We start from the raw sequence: 23,920 nt of genomic DNA, 5'->3' as shown, positions 1-23,920 counted from the left end.
GCTGTGTTTATAAGAATGTGGATACACAAAGAAAGAAGCCAATCAATTATGAATGTCCTGCATGTTTTTAGATCAACTCCCATGGCAGTACATGGTATAAGGGCAAAAAAAAAAAACAGCCATTTGCTTTTAAATCTCCATTATTCACTTTCTCCTTCATTGCAAATTCTTTCTCTCTCTAAGGACTCTTGTCAGAAGCCTGCATGCTATGAGAAGACAGTTACTCTGACTAAGGAGCCGTATGACTCCCTGGGTATGACGGTGGCGGGCGGCATGTCCAGCCGAGGGTGGGACCTCCCTATTTACGTCACTAACGTGGACTCAGATGGAGTGGTGGGACAGGAGGGCTCCATCCGCAAAGGTAACTGCCAATAAAACGCCTTGATGTCTCTTTCCAATACTTACCTGCACACTCAATCTTATAATTATCAGAATATTAATGTACATCTTTATTACAAGGATTATGTTTGCCGCTTTTGTGCAAATAATTACTCATTTCGCGGATGGAGTATTTGTTTTCGTGAGGTTGTAGCCTACTGTTGTGCGAAGCTCCGGAGCTCACATTATGGCTGGTCATGGATCTGGCTTTTGTGATGAACACTTTGTATATAACAGAACGCGGTGATTGATGAACACTTAAGATTCATGTTTCATTACCGAGTGTATTCATCCAGCAGACGAAACTCAGCGATGCTTCTGTGGTTCACTGCTTCGCAAATTGGCTCTAAAGACAAACATACATTAGCATAGCAGTGCTCAGGACTCATTGTGTTCCAGAGGAGTATATGTGGAGTACTCAATTATTTTGTTGCCTGAAATTAGTCAGCTCTGAAATAGAGCAAAAAACATGAAGCGGCACATAAATAACTGGATGTTACAGCTGCAGTGTTGATATAAAAACTGAAAAATATAATGCAGTTGGAGGCAGGGGAGAGATTTAAGCCACAACTGCTGATTGCAGCATATCCAACTTAAAAAATATAGACTTTATAAAAACAGAAGCAAATTGGGTCTGATTGTCCTGTGCGTGGTTCAAGGAGCACATTCATATTGGACCTCGCAGTAGCAGGTGGGGTTATGAAACATGTTTGTGTATTGTAATAGACTATTCATTTGCATATCCGCGCAGGGCAAGCGTGTCCTTTCGAGTTGCTCACTAGCAGTCTGGACCATGCCGTCTGTTTTTCTTTGCACCACTTTCATCGCTAGGAGGCTTTTTTTTAAAGCACAGGTGGCATTTGGTTTCCATCCCTTTGTGTTGTAGCAGGAAGGTTGTTGAATATTAAAGAGGCAGATGATGAGTCCCCTGCCCTGTGAGGGCTTTTGAAAAAAAAAAAAAAAAAAGCATTTATCAGGGCAGAAACCCTGGGCAGAGGATGAGCTGTGCTGTCCGCCCCCCACCCCCCCCCCTCCCCCCGCCTCCCCTGCAGGTGACATCTTGTTGAACGTGAACGGGGTGAACTTGACGGGGGTGACGCGAGGCGAAGCCGTGGCCAACTTGAAGAACACCTCGTCTCCTGTCGTGCTCAAGGTCTTGGAGATGCGTCCTCCGGAGGAAAGCCTGCAAGAGTGCACAATGCCGCCCTGTCTCACGCCCTCACCCACAGACAGCATCAAGAGCCCAGTGCCCAATGACGATTACTCACCCCTGTGGGTGTCATGGCTGCAGCTACCCAGGTGAGCACCTACCCTTTGTGTCTCTGTTTCCACTGCATACACATTTTTCTTTCTACTTTTATCCACAAATTTTTTCAGGAGCCCGGTATAATTTACACCTCCCCACACTGGTCCTATTGACCTCTGCCAGCTGGTGCCACCTGAAATTTTGACAGAGCCAGCTGGGGAGAGAATACTCATTATACTTTCAAACTAACTTTTCATCTTAAATATTCACCTATTATTATCATATCAGTGAAACTTTCCATCAGATTGAAACATATGAATTCATATCTTAGTTAAATATGTTGTCAGGAAAACAGTGGCACGCTGACAGCAATAAACAATAAACTTAAAGTGATATAAAAATGTGTTTCTTCTCAAACAGTGAATTGATTACAAGTCATAAAAAACAAGTTCTGAGTCACCATGGGATTGTAGTCTAGTCCGGCGGTGCAGCTGAAAGGATTTGAATGTCATTTCCACTAGCTTTGTTGGACTGAGATAGAAGTCCAACTATTCTCACTTATTTTTATTTATATTTCCTGGGAGGAAAGTCACACCTTCCTTCAAAGAGCAGCCAGGTCTTCTGAGCGGGGCCGGTTTCAGCAATCTAGCTACTGGGCACACACTCAGCAAGGATATACAGTTTATATAATTTAAAGATGCAATTGAGAGATTAGTGTTTTTAATCTCTCTCTCTTGGCTCATGCAGGCATCTCTACTGCTGCAAAGACATTGTCTTGCGGCGGAGCACTTCGGGCAGCCTGGGCTTCAGTATCGTGGGCGGTCAGGAAGAGGTCAACTGCAATCAATCCTTTTTTATCCGCTCCATCGTGGAGGGGACGCCAGCCTACAACGATGGCAGGATAAGGTGTGTATATCACTTTTTATTGCTTATGAGAAAAATGGTTTAGACCAGCTTCACAAACTGTGTTTGCAAAAAGATGGTACTATAATATCCATTTTTAGATGTATATCTACATGCGTTTCCATCCACTTGTTTAATGCGCATTTTCAATTTGTGCATAAAGAAACCTGAGTGGAAACGCCGTAATTTTAAAATGTTGCAAAAGAAAGTGGGTAACACTTTTTATCAAGCCTGTCTCTATAATGCATTATAAACACATTTATAATGTGTTACAGTATAATCTCCTTATAGCGCTGTATAAGTATAGTTATAAGCACTCATAAACAGTGATGGACTGGCCATCTGGAATTTGGGCTAATGCCAGAAGGGCCGTCCCCCTATGGACCCCTATGGGCAACTACTGATAATTTGTCTTTGGTTTATTTTGATAAGTTAATTTATGCATGCAGCCACAAATATCCAAGATTGTACTGCGTATATTCCTAATGCTTTATAATAATAAATATAACACATTTTACAATGACTTATAAGGTCAAGTATCATAATACTAATTGCTGGTTGCTCACTGTCTTTTTTTTTCCAAGCCTATGTCTATAATGCACTATAAACATACTTATAATGTGCTAAAATTTTGTGTATTGCCCTGCGTCATTATGGTTATAAGCACTCATAACTCTTCATAATGCTTTAAAACAATATACACAACACTTTATAAAGCATTTTATAATGACTTATAAGGGTTGGTATCATAATACTCTTAATTGCTCATCACTCCTCACAAATGCGACAAATTGCAATGGAAAAAGATTTAGTGAATAAATGATGTACACGCAACATCATTGTTCCCCACAGAATTAGACGAGAGGGGGGGGGGGGGCTTAGTCGCTGTAGCAACTTGAATTCAGACAGCACAAACACCTGCGCCGGGGGGGTCTGATCCTGGACCGCCGCGACAGATCTTTTGCTAGTTAGACCCAGCACTGCCGCCAGCCATCAGCCTGCTGTGGCCCCCAGCGCTCAGGTTTGCACTCAGCTGGCTGAATTGAAGTTGCTACAGCTGCTAACTGAATGTCTTCGGTACTTCAGACCTGCCGCCGTCCACTCTCCTCCCGGCGTAGCGCCGGGGGAGGACCGCGGGATGCGCTAGCTAGCTAATTCTTGTCTCATTTGTGGTCTGATAGAGAGAGCAAGAGTGGGGCAAAGAAGATGAAACAAACAGAAATGTCAGTTTCTTTTTTACATTGTTTTTCAATGTATGTGGTTCGACTGGCGCTCTTTTAATTACGTTATCTTGTTGCGCCCTTTTCTTCTGCAGTGGTATAGTGGTTTTCTGACTGGAGAATTGGCGCCACCTACGGTTTATTTTGATGAACCAACCCTAATAATCGCATAACCGTAGCGGATAGAAACAAGCCTTCATTCGCATGTTCTTTTGCCTGATTTTCTCGAAATTCAGTTACATTTTGTGATACATTTGTCAAGTAATTTCTCGGTACCCATGTTAATTTACATAATCCTAAATTAACAAGGCTTTTTCATTGGCCATCTGGCACTGTGTAGGTGCGGGGACATCTTGCTGGAGGTGAACGGGACGAGTACGTGGGGAATGACCCACACAGCGTTGGTGCGCCTTCTAAAGGAGCTCCGGGGCAGAATCACCCTGACCATCGTCTCCTGGCCGGGCAGCCTGCTGTAGCAGTGCTCCAAGTCATCAGGCGCTGCTTCAGTGGCACTGACCAAGGAATGTGGAAGGCATAGCTTGAGACTGGCTGACCACCCTAAGCTTGCTGTGTGGATGAAGCTTAGAATAGTGCTATAGCTGTATGGATATCTCACTTCTGATGGACAGCTGAGACTTTGCCAGGAGTTTGAAGAGGGACAAACATGAGACTGGATTGTTACCAGAGGTTAACTTGCCCCCTCCAGGAACGCTGAACAGGGAGAATCCAGGCCTGAGACACTTCTGACTAGGATGTTGGTGTTATCTGTTTTGAGGACATGATCATTCTCTGGCACAGCATCCAGTGAGTGGGGGTGGGTGGATCGAGAGGAGACACGACACGTTGCCAATTCCAGTAGTTATATATTAGGATATGCGTTAAGTTGGACTCACATTTCTTTACTGTAAATGTTGGGTGTCTAAAAAAGTATCGATCCAAGCACTTGTAATACGTTTCTTTTGTTTGTTTGTGGTATGGCCTTTAAATATAGGCTCCATTCTGTTTGTACTGACAGTAGTTGTCATCTTCATCTGTTGACCTGAAGACACGTTGCCAAGTAGTAGTCTGTGTTGAGTTTTTTTTCTTCTTTTCTTTTATTTCAGAAGCTATGGCTAAATTATCAAACCACTGGCAATAAAAAAAAAAAAAAAAAGAAAGAAAATATATATATATATATATATATATATATATATATATATATATATATATATATATATATATATATATATATAAATAATGGATCAATGTGTTCATAACATGTTAAAAAAAAAAGATTTAATTAGGTGACATTGTGGAGGCCTTACTAATTTTCTTACTTTTAAGAAGAAAAAAACTGACTTGGTTTCTGTGTATCAGTGGATGGTCTGAGGCCCATCTGCTGTGGTTCTGTCTGTCACACTTCGGCCTGTGTAGTATATCTGATGGTACATTTGGTTAAATGATCAATAAAGTAATTTGAAAAAGAGAGTTGTGTGAGAAAATACATACACAAACGCCTTACTTCAACTCAAAACAACAGTTGAAGCTGATACACCATAAACATCTCGTAAATACAGTATACGTAAAATGATCTTCTATTAGCTTCTCTGAAAAAAACTTCACATTTTCTGATGAAACATGCGGTAAGATGCCACAGGGCAGTTCATCTTATTAAAAAGAGACTGAAAGTCAGTCACGTTTTAATTTCCTCTCTTGGTCAGCAGAGGACATCTTGGTCTTCTTGTCCGTCCTATTTCTTTTGGCCTTCTTGTGTTTGTGTCTACTCTGACTGTCTCTGTCCTCACCACTGGCCCTCCTGCTGTTGCTGCTGCTGCTGCTGAGGACAAAGATGACAATCCCATTATAATTCTGTCATCTTTTATTCAGATTTTTACTACGTGTGTGTGTGTGTGTGTGTGTGTGTGTGTGTGTGTGTGTGTGGCACCATCTACTAGCCAAGTGCTGGTAAAATATGCAAGTGGCTGGTAGATTTGCTTCACTCACCAGCAAAAAACAATAATAATCTGTTGAGTGGCATTCGCTAGCCATTTGACTGGTGGACAAAAAAGTTAATTTTGGACCCTGTGTGTGTGTGTGTGTGTGTGTGTGTGTGTGTGTGTCAGACCTGCGCGTTTTCCCTCAAACTGAGGCGTCTGTGCCCTCGCTCCGTAGTGTCCCTGTGCCTCGTTCGCTCCTCCGCACTGAAAAATATCATACCCGCATGTAGTGTATGTTTTACATTTGCCACTGATGAAACTTGAGGCTTTTTTAAATTGGGAAATAATACAAAGGGAAAAAGAGCTCGTAGCCCACAGGAATGAGACTGCTGGCCTTTTTTTACCCCTTCTCCACTGGGACAGAGATAAGTCAGAACTCAAGGGACCAAAACCTTAACCACAGTGCCTGCTGTTTCACTGCCTGAGCTTTTGTAGCCCTGAGCCCCGCTGGCCTAGACTTTGAGTAACAAAGTGCACAACACAAATGTCACATGCCCTTCACTGTATATTAAAGCCAAGCAGGCATGCTGCAGTATCCTCTAAGCTAAAATAAAATCTATTATTCACTGTAGGACCTGCAGTCCTGTGAGACCAGAGGACTGATCATAACTCCACACCTTTTCTCCCCAATATAACCATATTGATGCAAAGGAGGAGGGACTGATCCCTGATATCAAATGTGGGTTGGAATGAACCTGGAAACATGGCTTCAATGAAAGACTATAGTCAATCAATCAAAAATCAATCAAAATGTATTTATATAGCACTTTACAGCAACCAGCAGCTACATCTGTAATAGTATGAATATCAGGGGGTAACTTGTTCCAGAGTCTCGGGGCAGCAACTGAAAAAGCCTGATCACCCCCCCGTTTATACCTTGACCTTGGGACTTCTAAAACCAGCTGATTTGAAGACCGCAATGACCGAATATAATGCAGATGTTCCCAAAGTAGGAGCTGTGGCACCCTGGGGTGCCTTAAGGACTGCCCAAGAGTACCCCAAGATTTTTTACTGAACATTTATAATAACCATAGAACAGCAGAATGCTGTGATTGACCAATCAGAATCAAGTATTCAACCACGCCTTGTAATAAGGAAAATGTAACAGAGGGATTTCAGTGTTTGTCGCTTACTTTTTTACCTTTTGTTATGTTTGAAGACGTAATATAAAAATGTAGTTCATGTAAATGTTGCCTCCTTCTTTTATGTGCGTACATTATTATAAATGTTCAGTTAAAAAACTGGAAATTAATCTTGGGGAACCCTTGGACTGTCCAAGCGGATTCATGACCCTTCCACTTGGCGTTGGGGTCCTGCATCACCCTGTCGAGGTTGATTTCACTATAATGACCAGCTTGCTCTACATTATCCCTTACTTATGGAGCATCTAAGACTGGTGACAACAGCTCACGGTTACCGGTTGTCATAGTAACAAGCAAGGTTTTAAGATGCACAGCAGTCAGAAAAGGTGACTCTCAGAGCGAGCAATGTAAATATTTGTCGCTGTAGATAAAGCTCAAAGACTGACACAGATCAGCCCTCTACACAACAAAAAGAGCTATAGTCTGGTTGTGCAGTGAGAGCAACGTGGCTCACAGCTGCTAACGCAGAGGGGAAGCTAGCTGTCCCACATTGGAACGGTGCTCATCTGCTGTCAAACGCAGCAGTGGTGCCAAGTCATCAAGAGACAAAAAACGTCTTGAAAAAAACTCAAATGTAAATCTAATTTTACTTTTGAACAGAAAGAAAAAACCTAATAAAAATAATGTAATGATAATCATTTTTATTCACTTTAAGTGTGGAGGAGTGCCATGAAAAAAGAATCACCCCTGGCATGCTGTAGTGTCCCATTACAGGAGCTGCCTCCTTTGAAGGATGCAGTCTATTACAGTGTAACCTTCAGAGGGCGTCTCTAGTAATGAGAGGCTGATTGGCTGCAACACGGTCTGTGTCCATCCCAAATGAGTTTCACCATAACATAATTACACGCTACCACTACTAGACTCTCAATCCATTATGTTTTAGTTAATCAGTTATGTAAACTATTCCACAGTTAGAATATAAGACAAAAAGCTTGCTGAAGGTGGCGTTGTCAGCTCCACTCTGACTGCTTCTATAACAGGGATTTCAGCTATTTTTTTTCCAACTATGTAACTGGTTTCCTCAAAGCCATGGCAATTGTGGGGCTGTGATAATCATGCTTGATATTTGCATATTAGAGACAATTAATATGTAGATTCTACTAATGTGACCTTATGTGGTAACTCTGACACATCCCATGGCGCTATATGTCTGCACAGTCAGTCCCACTTAGAAAATCTTCAAACAATTGCCTTGTTCATATTTCTCCAAATGTGCCATACATCAGAATCCAACGTATGTTAAGACCAGGGCCGGCCCGCCGCATAGGCAGTATAGGCAAATGCTAGGGGCGCCGGCAGTACAAATAAGTAAAGAAAAGTTAAAGATAATACGAAAAAAAGTGACAAAAACAATATGAAAAGCAGCAAAAATGACAAAAAAAGCACCAAAGATGTTGAAAAAAGCGCAGAAAACAATGTGAAAAGCTGCAAAAATGACAAAAAAGCACCAAGCAACAAAAACAGCTGAAATCTTGCCTAGGGCACCAAATTGGTTAGGGCCAGCTCTGGTTAAGACAGAGTGTTGAAGAGCCCACATACAAACATGGAAGATTTGACTTTAGCTAAATCTTTATTCTAGTGTCACAAACAAGGTCCCACACCTGCTCCTGGTCTCACCAGGGACAGTGGCAAGACAGTGACAGATCGGGTTAGGGTTAGGGTTACTTCCTCAACACCATTTGTTTCAGTTCTTTGGAGAGGGACCACCCAGCCGCCTGGGTTTGTAAGGAGGAACACTGACTGCTGGATTGTTTGATTTGGCCAAATGGACCAGCATTTAATCAGGTTATTGATGGACCATGGTTGTGTAAAGACACCAATGCCAATCAGTTTACTCCAGACACAACAAAGGTACTATTAAGAAGCCAATATTTCCGTCGTCGTGTGAGCATAAAATCAGACAATATTGGGGTATCAGGTCAATTAAAACCTACAGAAGAAAAGAAGTGGAAACTGCAGCTGAGTCTGTGAGAAACAAACATGTTTTGTAAAAGATTACCAGTGTGTAGAGCCCTTGGGAAGAGAGATTTAAACTTGACAAAGAAAGCAAGTGTTCAGTTGGGCTTGTTTTTCCAGGAGATCATTTTCAGTGTTATAGTTCTTGTTCTTGGCCTTGTTTTATCCAAAGCCAGCAGCAGTTCATGGTCTTTTCCATGCTGCCTCTTAATATACAGTACTACACAGTGCACACATATTTGGGAAGAGGTGATGCTAATTCAGATTGGCTTGTCATAATAATTCGGAGGGGCTCCAGTTATAGAAGAGGAGTTTTACAGAATACAATGAACACAGATGACATTGTAGATTGTTTGTTAGATTAAAGAGAAAACCTTACTGTCTGCCAAAGGGGAATCTGTAGTGTGCATATACATTTTCTCTCTCACACGCTCCCTCGCCTCAACAGAAGACACCTTGGCACAGCTTACAGTTTTAGAATAATCACCCTGACCTTTAAGAGTCATCTCGCTGAAGGCATTTCTCTTCGCGACTATAAAAGTATCATCTTGCTCAAAAAAGTCTGTAGGAAAAGTACAGCTGCTGCACTGCTAAGGCAAACAGCTCACACATGGCTGGCGTAATTATTACCATTGACTTACTCAACACAGAGAAGAGAGAGAGAGCCTTAAGGGGCAGAGTTGTTGCAAGTACAAAGCTAAATATATTCAATATTTGGAGACAGCTCTTGTGTTAGCAGCGGGGATTAGGACCCAAGGCCCACATTTGTTCTTGCTCAGAGCCATTAGCTTTAACACAGAAACAACCACCTCACATAACGCCAACAACACAGTCAAAGGGTTCCCAAGGAGGCCGTGTTAGAACGAGTAAATTACAGCATGGAAGCCTCGGGATTTGTTTCTACAATTTGTGGATTTTATTCACCAGCCGGGCCCAGGCCTGTGAGGGCGGGCAGTATCACAGATTTCATAAAACGCCTGAGCCCGTCGCCGTGTAATTTTGTCCACCCCATCCCTGCAGTCGTTTAACTGAGAAACCCCGATGATTCAGTCAGCCACACCGCACATATGAAACACAATTTATGATTGGCACAATTAACATGAAAGTCATATCCACAAGAATAAATAGCAGCTGTGAGCGGAGGGATGGAATGTAATGGAGCAGGAGATGTTGTTATTTCAGAACCATTATATACCATATTATCCAGTCTGTGGCAGTAGTTTGGGGTCAACAATAAGCCAGCTTTTCTGTAACGCCAAATGTTTGTTCCCTCAAAGATTATATAAGATTATATTTTTTTCAGACAAAATCTTAATAACTTAATGTGACCTTATTTGGCTTTCCTGTCTTTACCTTTATCTCTCCTGCTCCTACGTACTAATCTAATCTGTGATAATCATGCTTGATATTTAGATATTAGATCCAATTAATATGTAGATTCTACTAATGACCTTATTTGGTAACTCTGACACATCCCAAGGCGCTGTGTGTCAGATCAGCACCAAAACAAGTTTTACCTTCTTCTTTCTTTTGTCAATTTATTGAACATGTTAAAAAAAAATTCAAACACAAAGTAAAACCTATAAGCAATAAAAAAAAGAAGTTATGAGCTTATGAGCAATTAAAAAGAAAAACAAACAAGATTCTCAGCAACATATAAACCACAAATAAGCAACTCAAATAAGGAAGGAAGTCCTACCCCCCTCTTCATTTTTATACATTATTCATAATAGAAATTCAATTTGCATCCATCAGTGTCCATGTTCAACACGGTCAACTTGAACAAATCAACCCATTTGGACAAAAACAAGAACAAAATAATGTGAACAGACCATTTGTTTCAGTTCTTTGGACAGCAAGCACCCAGCCACACTGTAAGGAGGATTGTTTGATTTGGCCAAATGGACCAGCATTTAATCAGGTTACTGATGGACCATGGTTAGTGTAAAGACACCAATGCCAATCAGTTTACTCCAGACACAACAAAGATACTACTAAGAAGCCAATATTTCCGTTGGAGGGTGAGCGTAAAATCAAATGAAATTGGGGGCTCAGGCCAATTTAAACCTACAAAAGAAAAGAAGTGGAAACTGCAGCGGAGTGTGTGAGAAACAAACATGTTTTGTAAAAGATTACCAGTGTGCAGAGCCCTGGGAAAAGAGATTTAACCTGTACAAAGCTGGCAAGTGAGCCTGTGTTGCTTGCTGTTAGTGGAAGGAAGAAGAAGAAGCAAATGCAGGGGAATGTATGCATGGCAGCTATGTGTATATGTAAAGCTATGTTTAATGAATAAATACAGAAAGTCGCATTGAATGCAAGTACAAGCGAGCACTGTAGAAGGAACATTCAAATTGATTAGGTACAGACCCTGAGATTTGCTCTGGAAAGAAATGAGTTTCATGCATGACGTTGAGTCAGAAAGACAAAAAGTATGTCACATTAAAGGCTAAGTAAGTTGGGTAGGGGGGGAAATAAAAACAGATGTCAGTGGAAGAATATATACAGGCCCCCAGTTAGACCCTGAAGCCAGGATAAAAGTGGCACCAGGCACAAAACCAGCTTAGGAAAATCAAGTAAAAGACCGATTTAACTGTGCCCCTCTCTGCCTACGGTAGAAGGCAACTTGGATCTTGCTATGTCTACTGCATTTAAAACAAAAACCTGGAAGAAAGACGGAGCAGTTCCTCCAAAAACACAAGGCTGCCATCAAAGTTGCTTTGAGGGTTCTTTTTTTTTCTTCGAAACTACAGGCAAGACTTATGAAGTTATGAAAATGTAACTCTCCAAATGTTTTCAGCTAAGAAAGGGAAGCACTATTGTGCATTAATGCAAATTAAATAAGACTGTGATTTTTGACTGGTGCAAATTACTTTGAGGCTGTAAAACGTTATTGCCATGCTCTTGATGTTCTGAATTAGCAATGCTCTAATTTGGTTTCATTGCATTGTATTACAGCTTTTTAATTACCAGTTCCTGTTCCATATTCAGAGTCAGCTAAACCCTTTGTTAACGCCGAAACTAGCCTTACAGCATTTCATAATGAAGCATTCTGTGCAAGTTTAAGCAGGAAGACAATATAATTTGAATTTCTTTGGGAAGTTTTAGGCCTTTATTTGTATGACAGCTGAAGTTCCCCATCATCATTTTAATTTCTTTATCATTATATGTGTGCAAGCTTTTCTATCGACCAATGATCAAACCAGCCGGGGGGTATTTAAATTAGATTTCTTTGACCGTGCAATGCCATGTGTAAGCAATGGAAACAAAACAAAAAGTGAACACTGCGTGTGTGTGCACATGTGCACATGAAAGAGGTGAGGAGATGAGAGGAACATTTATCATGCGGAGATGTGATTAACCAAATGGCCAATCAGCTCTTCAGCCTTCACCCACTGAAAGGTAGAGGCGGTCGGAGACAGAAACACACAGTATGTCACCCACTGGATGAATACATGCAGGGTTTTCCCTACCATTATAATTTTTTAGGTGCAGCACCCGAGCCGTTTGGGCAGCACCTAAGCCAAAATTAACATTAAATCAATCTGAGCATCAAAACTAACAAAAATACTTTCTTCAGATCTAATGATAGTAGATGGTCCTCGTGGACTTCTTTGTCTTTGAGCTTTTTGAGTGTGATTTATTTATTTTATTTATTTATTATCTGCTCTAGCTTTTCCACTCTTTTTGACACAGATATGGTAATAATAATGCTCCAAAATGATCGTCAAACTGCTTCTTTTTTTTTTTATTGAAAAACCTTTTCTTGAGGGACGACCCCCCCCCCCCCCCCAAATATGTGCACCTAAGTCTTTTATAAAGCTAGGGGAAACACTGTACATGTGAGTGTTAAACTAATGGAATCTATTAGTGGTGGCGGTAAATCTGATGCGTGCGGTCACAACCACAGCTGATAACCAGTAGCTGATGTTTAGAGGGCTACCCTGCCACACTCGGCCTGTGTGTGACTCAGCACGGGACATGTGGGCTACCAAGCACAGCGCCTGCCCAAATGCACAATCTAACGCACGTGTCAAACTCAAATGTCCTATGCAAATGTTCATGATTACATTGGGGGGGTGGGGGTCACAGCTGAATATTTTCTGTAAAAAGCTAGACTATATGTTCTTCAAAATTGTATTCTTATAATCTTAATTCATGTGATGAAGGATTTAAAAAAAGGAGTTTGACAGTAGTCAGTGTTGAGTACTGCTGGACGGTTAACACTTGCAGGTTTAAACATTTGAAACCAGTTGACATCATTCATTAGAAATTTTGAAAAGTAATCAAAAAGTAATTAAGTGAAAGAAAAAAGTTCCTTATTGATCATAGAAAAACAAAACAGAAAAAGGTAGCAAAAGCAACAAAAACATCAGAAAAAAACATCAGAAAAAGCCCCCCAAAAAGTCGGAAAAGCACCAGAAATCCCTCTGAAAAAGTGGCAAAAACGTAGAAAAAAGCGACAAAACATTAAAAAAAAGTGACAAAAACTCAATGGGCCAAAATTTATTGTATCATAATATGCGAGGGGCCGAATTTGCACGTTTTTGCCACTTTTTCAGAGGGATTTCTGGTGCTTTTCCGACTTTTTGGGGGGCTTTTTCTGATGTTTTTTTCCGATGTTTTTGTTGCTTTTGCTACTTTTTTCTGTTTTGTTTTTTTTCAAATTCGGCCCCTCGCATATTTTGATACAATAAATTTTGGCCCATTGAGTTTTTGTCGCTTTTTTTTAATGTTTTGTCGCTTTTTTCTACTTTTTTGCCACTTTTTCAGAGGGATTTCTGGTGCTTTTCCGACTTTTTGGGGGGCTTTTTCTGATGTTTTTTCCGATGTTTTTGTTGCTTTTGCTACCTTTTTCTGTTTCGTTTTTCTATGATCAATAAGGAACTTTTTTCTTTCACTTAATTACTTTTTGATTACTTTTCAAAATTTCTAATGAATGATGTCAACTGTTTTCAAATGTTTAAACATGCAAGTGTTAACCGTCCAGCAGTACTCAACACTGACTACTGTCAAACTCCTTTTTTTAAATCCTTCATCACATGAATTAAGATTATAAGAATACAATTTTGAAGAACATATAGTCTAGCTTTTTACAGAAAATATTCAGCTGTGACCCCCACCCCCCCAATGTAATCATGAACATTTGCATAGGTAACTGTAATTTAATTACACATTTTTCACCAGTAACTGTAACGGATTACAGTTAGCTTTATATGGTAATTAAATTACGTAACGCTGTAACATGTGTTACTCCCCAACACTGGTAACACTCACACGGACCTCACCAATGAACAACAAGGGAGGCTAGCAACAAAGCTACGGAAGGCTCCATCTGTTTCTCTCTCTCTCTTTCACACACACACACACACACACACACTACCCACACAAACACTAACAATGAATCTCTCCGGTTCCAGTCTAAAAATAGCACAGTCATAAATCACTGTAACAGAAAACACATAACCCATACATATGACTGTGTGTGTGTGTGTGTGTGTGTGTGTGTGTGTGTGTGTGTGTGTGTGTGTGTGTGTGTGTGTGTGTGTGTGTGTGTGTGTGTGTGACACATGTGAAGCCTGATCATGCAGCCCGAATGTAGGGCAACACACATTGACAGAGCCCAGAAGTGCTGAGAGCAGCACACATTGGACTCTGGGCCACAGGAACAGTCCATAAGAGCAAAACTATGACGTGAATACCCAACCTCCTGTGCATTCGCTGCGTGTCTGTCGCGCACATGTGATTCCTAAACTTCCGATCTTCTGCAGTTAGCCTACAGCTTCCCAGCTGTCCCCATGTCCCACTTCCCTCATTTGACCCACAAGGCTGTTCTGAGCTTTATATACAAAACCTGATTGTGACGCATACAAACACTCCAGCAAACCTCTTTAAGTAGAAGAAGTGCTGAAAGGCAGAACAGCGTATGGGGATTATTTTAACTGAGCACAGTGCGGTAAGAGATACTTCAGTTTGTCATTTTTGTTATTTTGCACTTATTTCCATGCGTTTATTATCAGCGAAGCTCCAACACTAGCTGACACAGGAATTCATTGTTATCAACAGCATTACAGCTTTTGCAATCACAGACACACACTGAGGAATGAGTCCAAATGTCTGCTGTACTGCATGCAGTTGTAGTTTTAAAGGGGACAAATCATGAAAAAAAAATGTCAGTGCTTGTGCACATATATTTGGGTATATGGAGTGCCTACCAACCCAGTCAGTTTATTGTGGGCTACCTAGATCAGTCAACATGGGATTTAACAAGCCCTTCAAATTTGGCTCCAATTACTATGTCACATGCGGGCTCATTAGTATTTCCACCCACGGCTTGAGAAATACCTTGGTAAAAGTGCGCAATATTTTTCCAGCAAGCCAATCAGAGAAGACTAAGCTTAAAAGGAGCGTTAAAGAAAGACAGGAATACAGGTATATTCAGACAGACAGTATGAGACAAACTTAGACTTCTAGGACTTCGGAGAAGGCCCAATATATCAGCATTTTAAATGTCATATTTAACATATTTCAATTAATAATAAGTCTCTTTTTTAATTCTAATTTTAGCCTGATTTTCTATCAGGTTTGCTTCGAAATTACAGTGTCAGTGTCCTAAAATCTTAAAAATATAGTTATCTAATCAGATTTAGTTATTGTTGTCTCTAGGCAGAAAAAAGGTTACAGCTCGCTCACTCATTGGTTAGGACTTTATGACTGGGACAGAAGTCCGGAGCTTGTGTGTTCATTTAGTAAGTGACGGGTAAATCAACCAATCATATTTTGATATTGTAGTTGGCGGGACAAAAAAAGTTCTAGTAGATACCCAAAAAACAGGTATGAAGCTGAAAATTAGCATAATATATCTTCTTTAACTATTTAGTGGCATAAGGCAGTCGCAGTCGAATTGGGAATCGAGTCCCAATTCCAGATCCGAGGCCAGTGCTTCAGTTAAGGCTAATGGCAGGAATATCCCTGATACCTTAGATGTTCTGTATATATTTTAGTGAGGACTGCTCTGTCACAGCGAAATGTCACACTCATCCTTTCATACAGTTTGAGTCTTAGGTCAGCTGAGCAGAATGTGAGAATGTGAAAAGAAGGAAAGATGTGCCTGTGTGTATTCTAGTTGGCAGCTGCCTGAGTTGATGGTAATTAAATAGACATCTGGCAAACGGTCAACACTGAGAGTGTAGAGAAAATGTAGGGCAGGATTTGGCTGGTGCATGCATGTGAGCATGAGTGTTTGAGTATAAATACGGCAGCACTCTGGCTGTCAGACTGTAGGGTAGTAGGGCACTATGTGAAATTTGGAGCGGTGGAGATATCAGATTGGCTTTTATCATCCGTGAGCCACAGGGAGGAGTGTCCTGTACACTAAATTATTTCCTGGCAGAAGCTGGCAAATACAGCGAGTTATTCCCTCATCTAGACTGCACCCTGGCCTGTCTCACTGCACCAGAACAAAAATAAAAATAGAAACGATTTCTGCATATTTACAAATGTACTTATGCTCTTTTTGCAATAGTGTGGATTTCTTTACAATAGCTGTGTATTTTCTCAATACAGTCATCGCTGTTTATATTACTTGAAATATGAGAGAGGAACAACTGAGAGACTCAGAGCGCAACCCCCCCGCTGCAACAATGGACACAAAGAACACACTGTGACAGTGCCACACAAAACTAACATAGGGCTACATATAAAGAGACAGACTAAGTTAAAGGTCACTCTGGGAACTATAAATTAGTACAAGCCAAATATTTTCCAGTCCATATTTTCCTGTCCACATGTTCTCTGCCAGTTGAGCCAGTCAGTATAACGCAGGCTCCTACAGAAACTGCCATCACATACTACTATACTCTATAGCTCTGTCTCCTACCAATATGTTCCCATACAATTAAACTGCTGTTTCGAGGGAAACGTATTTTTGCGCCAGATTATGTATGTTTTTGATGTATCACAAATATGTTTCTAATCAATGTCCGCATTCAAAGTCTGCGTAGGGCGGATGAGTCAAACAAACACTGGACTTTCACCCAGGAAGTCATCTTTCATGTCCAGTGTGAAACCAGGTCAACGTTGACTTACAGTACGTGACGTACTTAATTTACATAACATACTTAATTTATGTACGTACAAATGTACTTATTTTAACACAAACCATGATATTTTCCTCAACCTAACCAAGTAGTTTTGTTTCAAAAGTTTCCAAGTTCAAACTTGGTAATCCGGGAGAAAATACATTTCCCTCGAAACGTAATTCAGAATGCAGTTTAGCTGTATGGGAAGTAAGGATTGACTATACAGTCATTCTGAACTATCACCCAGCACTGATGCCAATACTATACTAGGCACTCATCTCTTGTCTCACCTGGCAAACAGACTGTTTCCTCCTCCTCATTCTTTGTTCTGCTTTTGTCTTTCCTTTGAAGTTTTCAATCACTCTAAAGCAAATCTTGCTTTACACACATGTACTGTACGTGTGTGTGTGTGTAAATGTGAGGGGAAAAGAGAGACAGCAACAGAGAGGCAAGCTGCAAATCTACACATGAAGGACCAGAACCAATTTACTATATGTTACCCAGTCCAAAAGGCCACAGCTGCTCAGCAGGCACTCGCATTTATCTACTACAGAGGCATCCAAGAATGAAAAGAGGGACATGAAAAAATATATAAATATAGTTGCTAGTTGCTGGTAATTATGATCTTTCTAATAGGAAATGCTGTGGGGCCATTGTTGACTTTAAATCATCCACCTCTCATGTTTCCCACAGAGTTCCTCAAGGCTCAGTCTTTGGCCGTTTATTATTCTATATTTACATGTGAGTACAACATCAGTTTCCGTTTTCTTGCTGACGACTCCCAGATTTATTTCTCGTTTGACTCCAACAAGACAATTCTACGCACTGTGCATCATTTTTTTTTTTTAAATGATGATGATCATACAGTTGGGAGTTCTGGATTAGTAGAGCCAGTCTATTATCTCCCATCTCTCTGCCAATACATGGCACATGCATGGTCAGTGTGCGTGCTGGTGTTTGGTGGAGCAGCGTGGAGGCAGTTTCTGGCCCGCTGAGACCCTGCAACACATCAGTTAGATGTCTCGGCACTGTTTTGAGTGCTTTGATTAACCGGTATTTGCAAGAACTTTGCTCTTGTCTCCGACTTGCAAGTGGAAAATTACAGTGAGCATGTGTAGCTGAATAAACTAAATAAATGGATAGCCAAATCCAAAATTATACAACGCACTGGACATTTGTTTATTTTTAGCCCAGAAAATGCACCCAAAACATATTCAACTGTCCCTCACTGGCTTATTTAGATATATTAGTTTTTGTCAGGTTTTGTATATAAGTCACTACAGATATGACTACATTATTTTGTGGTGTACTTGGCCTTCTGCATGACTCTTCTGCAAATATAAGATACTATATGAAAGCTGCAATGATGATTGTGTAAATGTTTTTCATGTGCGTACTTTGAAATAAAATCCTGCTGGCGCCACTGTTATTATACCGCCAAGTTATTTTTATTATTATATGATGGAAGAGGGCCCACTAGGGTGTCTTGTGCTTGATCAACATGATGTACAAAAGGGAAACAGACTTGACAATTACATTCATTAAGTAAACATAGGGTAATTTTATCATGAATTTGTATAACTTCAAGTCACTGAGACCCACCTGTATGAAGATGAACAGCTCTCTCTGTCCCTATTTCTGCCTCTAGTAGTGTCTTTATCACGGCCGCGCTCTCTGGATCTGTCTTTGTCCTTGTCATGCTTTTCCTGCCGTTTGTAGCATTCCCAGGCCTTGGCAGTGTCAATCCCTCCAGCTTTCGAGGACATACTCCTTGGGATTAACGATGATACACCTAAGAGAAAAAGCAGAGCCATGCCAGACAGCTGACTGGAGAGGGCCAAAAACAGCAGCAGCCGGAAACTGCTTCAGTTTTCATTTCCCCAACATATAAACTTAGCATTCACCAAAACACTGTATTCAGAGCAGCACCTGCCACCTCTTTACAATAGAAGTTAAAGTTCCTCAAAACAATACTTATATATGATAAATGTAACCTCTAATGGCAACAGTAACACTCTTTTATATAAACTCACTGGAAGTTCGAACAGAATATATAAGCCGGGTACTAAAAGAAAATATAAAACTGAACACTTATCAAAGCAAACCTTCAAAATGCTATAAATCTATATTGATCTGTCTAAAAGGCTCGTAGCTTTACAGGGTCAAATCACATATTTTTATTGCCCGTGATGGAAATGTATCAATATTCAAAGACAAGTCAGAATATTCCTAGAACGACTGACTCCAGGAATCCATGAACACACTCTGGCCAGAATACCCAGAAGCAACACTCATCTTCGATCTTCCATTGATAAACTGTATGTAAAGTCATCATGGCATAGTATGTTCAGTACATAAGTCATTCTTATTAAACATTATGCATTCTGGACGTTTACAGAAGTAGACATGTACCTGATGAACATGGGTGCCCTGAAGTTGAGGGGTCATCAAAGCCTTTGGAGTATCCACTGAAAATGGAAACAGAAAGTGAACAGTCGCAATACACACATAACATCGCTACATGACTCCACATCCTAGTTCAATACACAGTTTTTGTTGAAATAATTAGATTAGATTAGATTAGATTCAACTTTATTGTCAATGTGCAGAGTACAAGTACAAAGACAACGAAATTTAGTTTGCGTCCAACCAGAAGTGCAAAAAGAGCAGAAAAGTGCAATGTGATATACAAAGTATAGACAGGTATAGACAGTCAAGAAAAATAGTGCAGTGTAGACAGTAGTGTACAGCTGGTTTACAGAAGGTGGTTTAGAGTAATATAAAATTAAATATAACTATGTGCAGTGTATAAGCAGTTACCTTATAAGAGCAGAGTAAATATGAACGTAATATGAACAATGTATGAACAACATGTACAGATATGTGCAATAGAAAGAATAATATAGATATATGCAGTGTATTAACATAATATATAATAAGAAAGACAGAATAAATATGGATATTCAGTATGAACCATATAGACAGATATGTATAGTATGTACAGCTATGTTCAGTGTGGTAACAGTACCATTGTAGTGCAGAAACAGTAACATTATAGAGTAGTAAGAATAAGTGTATGTGCAGGATGAATAGTATGAAGAGCGGTAGAAAATGGGTATGTATAAGTGTAGTTATAGTAATAATGCTGTTTGTTCTACTGTATTTGTGGTATGACAGCGTATTAGGGCAATCATAGGTAAAAAAAAAAAGTTTTAAAAATACGGAGCCGGGGAGGGGGGTAATATTCCGAGAAAACTTTCCAAGGTTAAGTCATATATTTACAAAGATGGATATTCTATGAGATTAAAGGGGTAAATTCAGGAGAAAAAACTCACAAATTTAAATATTCTCTGTGATTATAAAATCATACAATTCCTAGAGAAAAATCAGAAATTCTCTGAGATTAAAGTCACAAATTTATTTAATTGACGTTTCTTTTGTCAAGGAACCACATCGCCTCACTTTGTAAGATTGGATCATCCTCATCATGCTACAGACGTCGCCACTCAGAGAATATCAGTTTTTTAAAAAAAATGTAAGACTTAAATCTTGGAAAGTTTTTTCTTGGAATATTACCCCTCCCCCGATCCGTAATTTATTTTTCTTTTCCCTACAATAGCCCTAAAATGCCGTCGTAATATTTGTGGTGACATCTGAAGTCAACATGTTATAGTATTTCTCAAACGTCTTGTTGAATATCTATTCCAAGCAGGGATATAGTGCCAGTTATCATTCAACTTGATATCATGCTCATTAATTCATCCTAAGATTGCCAAAAGATGAATGAAATGAATGAAATATAGTGGACTACTCTACAGCATGATCAAAGCACTTTTCCAAATGCACAGCTGTGTTTTCCAAGTGTTTGAAGTGACTGGCTCAATGTCAAAGTGCAGTGTGAGCTCGCCAAGTCACGAGGAACGCATGGAGGGCATACTTCTGCAAATATCTGGATCTTCTGCCCATCCACGTCGCCTGGACCCACACCCGCTTCCAATTGAAAACTTCCGAGTGTGCTGAAGGTGTGTATGAAGCTCATCCAAACACACTGGGCCATAAATCCCCTAGTAAGCAGGTCCATCATTCCCTGTGCTACATCAGCACTGACCCGGCCAGTTTTCTCTCTCTACAATTAGTATTTTGCTGTAACAGAGGCATAGAGATATAGAGAGGCCCTTTATGAATGGAGACAGAGTGAGTGAATGGAAGAGTGAGTCCGCTGGCATCTATATTGCACTCAGTTAGGACTATTAAAGGAAATACTGTATAATCCCGCATAAAACAATAACAGTCAGATTTAAAATAATGAACACAAGCAAAATAAATCGCATAACTGGAGAAGAATTATTTAAATCAGCTCAAGCTGAATTTCAATGTTTCTGGTTTGTCATTTACAAAATGGTGCTGCAATATTAGACTGTTGAGTGAATGTCTGCTTCTGGCATTGTTTTAGCTATTCTGCTATTTTTTTCCCCTGCAAAGACATGTGTTATTGTGGTTCCTGCTAGCTTGTGTGTTGTCAGATTAAGACACCAGTCACATTGTGTGAAACTAATACACCAAAACAAATAGGTTAACATGTCCAAATAAAGATTTTTAAACTACCTAGATTCCCTTCGAACTATTAATTTGATTATCATTCAACACTTCCTGTGTCTATATGTCACAATAAAACCCATACAGTATACCATTCTTGTACCTGGGAAGGTGTTTCTATTAACAGTACAGTAGTGTTGGGTTTTGATTAAACAGCATGCCAACATCTATTGTTTTCATTGGTTTGACTTGTTCAGCAGTGCTTTTCCCAAAGATGATTGCACTCAATTTTTCATTTAATTCGACAAATACATTAGATTTAGACAGTGGGAATGTGAAAGACTCCCTATAACGAACTCCCTATAAAGGCAAATTTAGTTTAGTTTAGTTTAGTTTATTAAGGATCCCCATTAGCTGACGCCTTGACGACCAGCTAGTCTTCCTGGGGTCCAACACAACATCATTGGGAAATTAGCCCAATCCTTGTTTAAATATTAAATATGGACATTGGGAGCCTTATGGGCCCTTGGCCCTGCACACAGCATGGGGAGCCAGGGCCCAGATCATGCCAGGAGTACCTGCTGTTCCTAATATCCCCAAGAGAGTAGAAACAGTGAGGCGGGGACTATCTGTGTAGAAACTACACGTGTGTGTGTTGGAGAAACGTTTAAAAAAAGGAAATGATTCATAAAGTGTACGGAAGATGGCTGGCAGAGTTCATAGGAACAGCAAGTCCCTGAAGGATGTGAGGATTTGGCAGATGGACTGAGATGTGAGAAAAATCATCCTTTAGGACAGAGCACCGAGTCCATTCAGGCACACACACACACACACACACACACACACAGCAAATTAAGAGAAAGGGAAAGAGTAGGATTGAGAAAAGAGAAAAAAAGATGAAAGGCACAGGAAGCTAGAGAGACAGACAAACAGACGAGGGATGGAATGAGACAGGCTGGATATAGACAACATCCAAGAGAAACAAGCTCAGCAGCAAACAAAAAGGGAGTGGAGCTGCATTGACGGGCCTTGGAAGAAAACGCAGGAGAGCCTGGGGTACAACGCGGCCCACTTGTGATGTAAGTAGCAAGGGCGTAACTTCGGTTTCAACTTTGGGGGGGGTTGAGATCTCCACTTTTGAACAAAATTGAAATTTTGAGCATATATATTTCTGCATTCTGATGAATGTTCTGCAACAATGTATGTTGCAAATGTCTTTATATATGTAAAGGAAGAAAAATTATAATAGTTTTTTCTTTTTTTTGGGGGGGGGGGGGGTTGCACTGGCCAGTTTTGATTATTGGGCGGGTTGTAACGCCCCCATCCCCTCTGTAAATTAGGCCTATAGTAAGTATTGTAAATTAGAGCTGAAATGTGGGAGTTTGCAGACAGGTTGTGACATAGATCGGAAGAGGGGAGTGGGGGATGCCTTGGATACTGATAAACAGGCTAAAACAAGTCTGTCTTGCTGTCTTGCTTTCTACCTTATTTGGCCATTGGTGCAAGCTGCAAGATCAGCAACAGAGCACAGTGATAAAACGGATCCAGCTCGTAATGAAAATGTCAGAAAACCTAAATACGGGTTGTTCTTTGGTGTCAAATAAGAGCCACTTCAGTCTGCCTCAGAAATGAGGAAACTGCTTCCAACAGCAATTACTCTGTTTTAAATGTTCAGCACTAATGCACCTTTTATAAATGATCTCTGTGCCAGTCTCTGACTAATGTTTTTCTTTTCTTCCCACATTTCTGCTGAATTTGTTTCTTACTGCATCTGAGTCAAACCCTCCCTGTAAGGAGATCAGTGTACTGTTTCTCTGACATTGTCTCCATCCCTCCTACGGTTTCTCCTGCTCCTAATACTGCAGCCACTACATTCAGACCTCTGTGGTACCAGACATACATGATGACAAATACATGGACTCACCCATCCAAAGCAGCAAACGGGGAGGCAGACAGGGGTCCTGATCGGAAAAGGAAAGCTGCTTGGAGAATAAGACAAAACCATGAGACAGTGACCAGGTTTACATACGATTATATATAAAATGACCTCAGACTGCATCTCATCTACACCTAACCTCAGACTGTAAACCTCTTCAAAAAGAGACCATTAATCCGGATTAACTTTCAGATGGTTTTTGTTTTCTAAAATATTGTGGTCCACGCTGAAACATGGCTATATCTTTTCTTCTTTATCTTATATTTGCGAAATTGGCAAATAACTACACTGTGTAACCACCATCATCTGTGAGGAGTGTTATTGGATGGACACACTGGAGCAGAACTGTGGCAGACATGCTCTACTTTGCCTTAGCTAGTCTCGCATTGCCAGACCTTCCTCCAAAGTGCTGCGGAGGAGGGTCTGGCTAGGCCACACAACATTCCAGGATGGGAGATTAACGTGCTCTGGTTCATTGGCATTTCTGTAAACCAATCACAATCGTCTTGGGCGGTGTTAAGCTCCAGACGCAGCAAGCGTGGCTCTGCA

At 40.4% G+C, this 23,920-nt stretch overlaps 2 protein-coding genes across 5 annotated transcripts in view; one reads left to right on the top strand and one right to left on the bottom strand.

The window, feature by feature from the left end:
* The window catches only part of lnx1 (ligand of numb-protein X 1), a 46,142-nt gene extending 41,259 nt beyond the window's left edge, over nt 1-4,883 (top strand). For all 4 annotated transcript variants that reach the window (XM_031311942.2, XM_031311941.2, XM_031311943.2 and 1 more), the window contains 4 exons: nt 184-361; nt 1,431-1,677; nt 2,372-2,530; nt 4,088-4,883. In XM_031311942.2, the coding sequence (XP_031167802.1) occupies nt 184-361; nt 1,431-1,677; nt 2,372-2,530; nt 4,088-4,223 (720 nt within the window). In that variant the 3' untranslated portion in view covers nt 4,224-4,883. The remainder of the gene's footprint in view (nt 1-183; nt 362-1,430; nt 1,678-2,371; nt 2,531-4,087) is intronic.
* A 185-nt stretch (nt 4,884-5,068) lies between these two features.
* Nucleotides 5,069-23,920, bottom strand: part of fip1l1a (FIP1 like 1a (S. cerevisiae)) — a 35,051-nt gene continuing 16,199 nt past the window's right edge. The window contains 5 exon segments of the mRNA XM_036006919.1: nt 5,069-5,563; nt 5,808-5,927; nt 18,502-18,691; nt 19,312-19,367; nt 23,360-23,414. Coding sequence (XP_035862812.1) covers nt 5,416-5,563; nt 5,808-5,927; nt 18,502-18,691; nt 19,312-19,367; nt 23,360-23,414 — 569 coding nt within the window. The 3' untranslated portion in view covers nt 5,069-5,415.

Source organism: Sander lucioperca, chromosome 11, assembly GCF_008315115.2.
Source record: "Sander lucioperca isolate FBNREF2018 chromosome 11, SLUC_FBN_1.2, whole genome shotgun sequence".
In the NCBI taxonomy this organism is placed as follows: domain Eukaryota; kingdom Metazoa; phylum Chordata; class Actinopteri; order Perciformes; family Percidae; genus Sander; species Sander lucioperca.
Note: the sequence above shows the minus strand (reverse complement) of the source record. Positions and strands in the feature narration are given on the sequence as shown.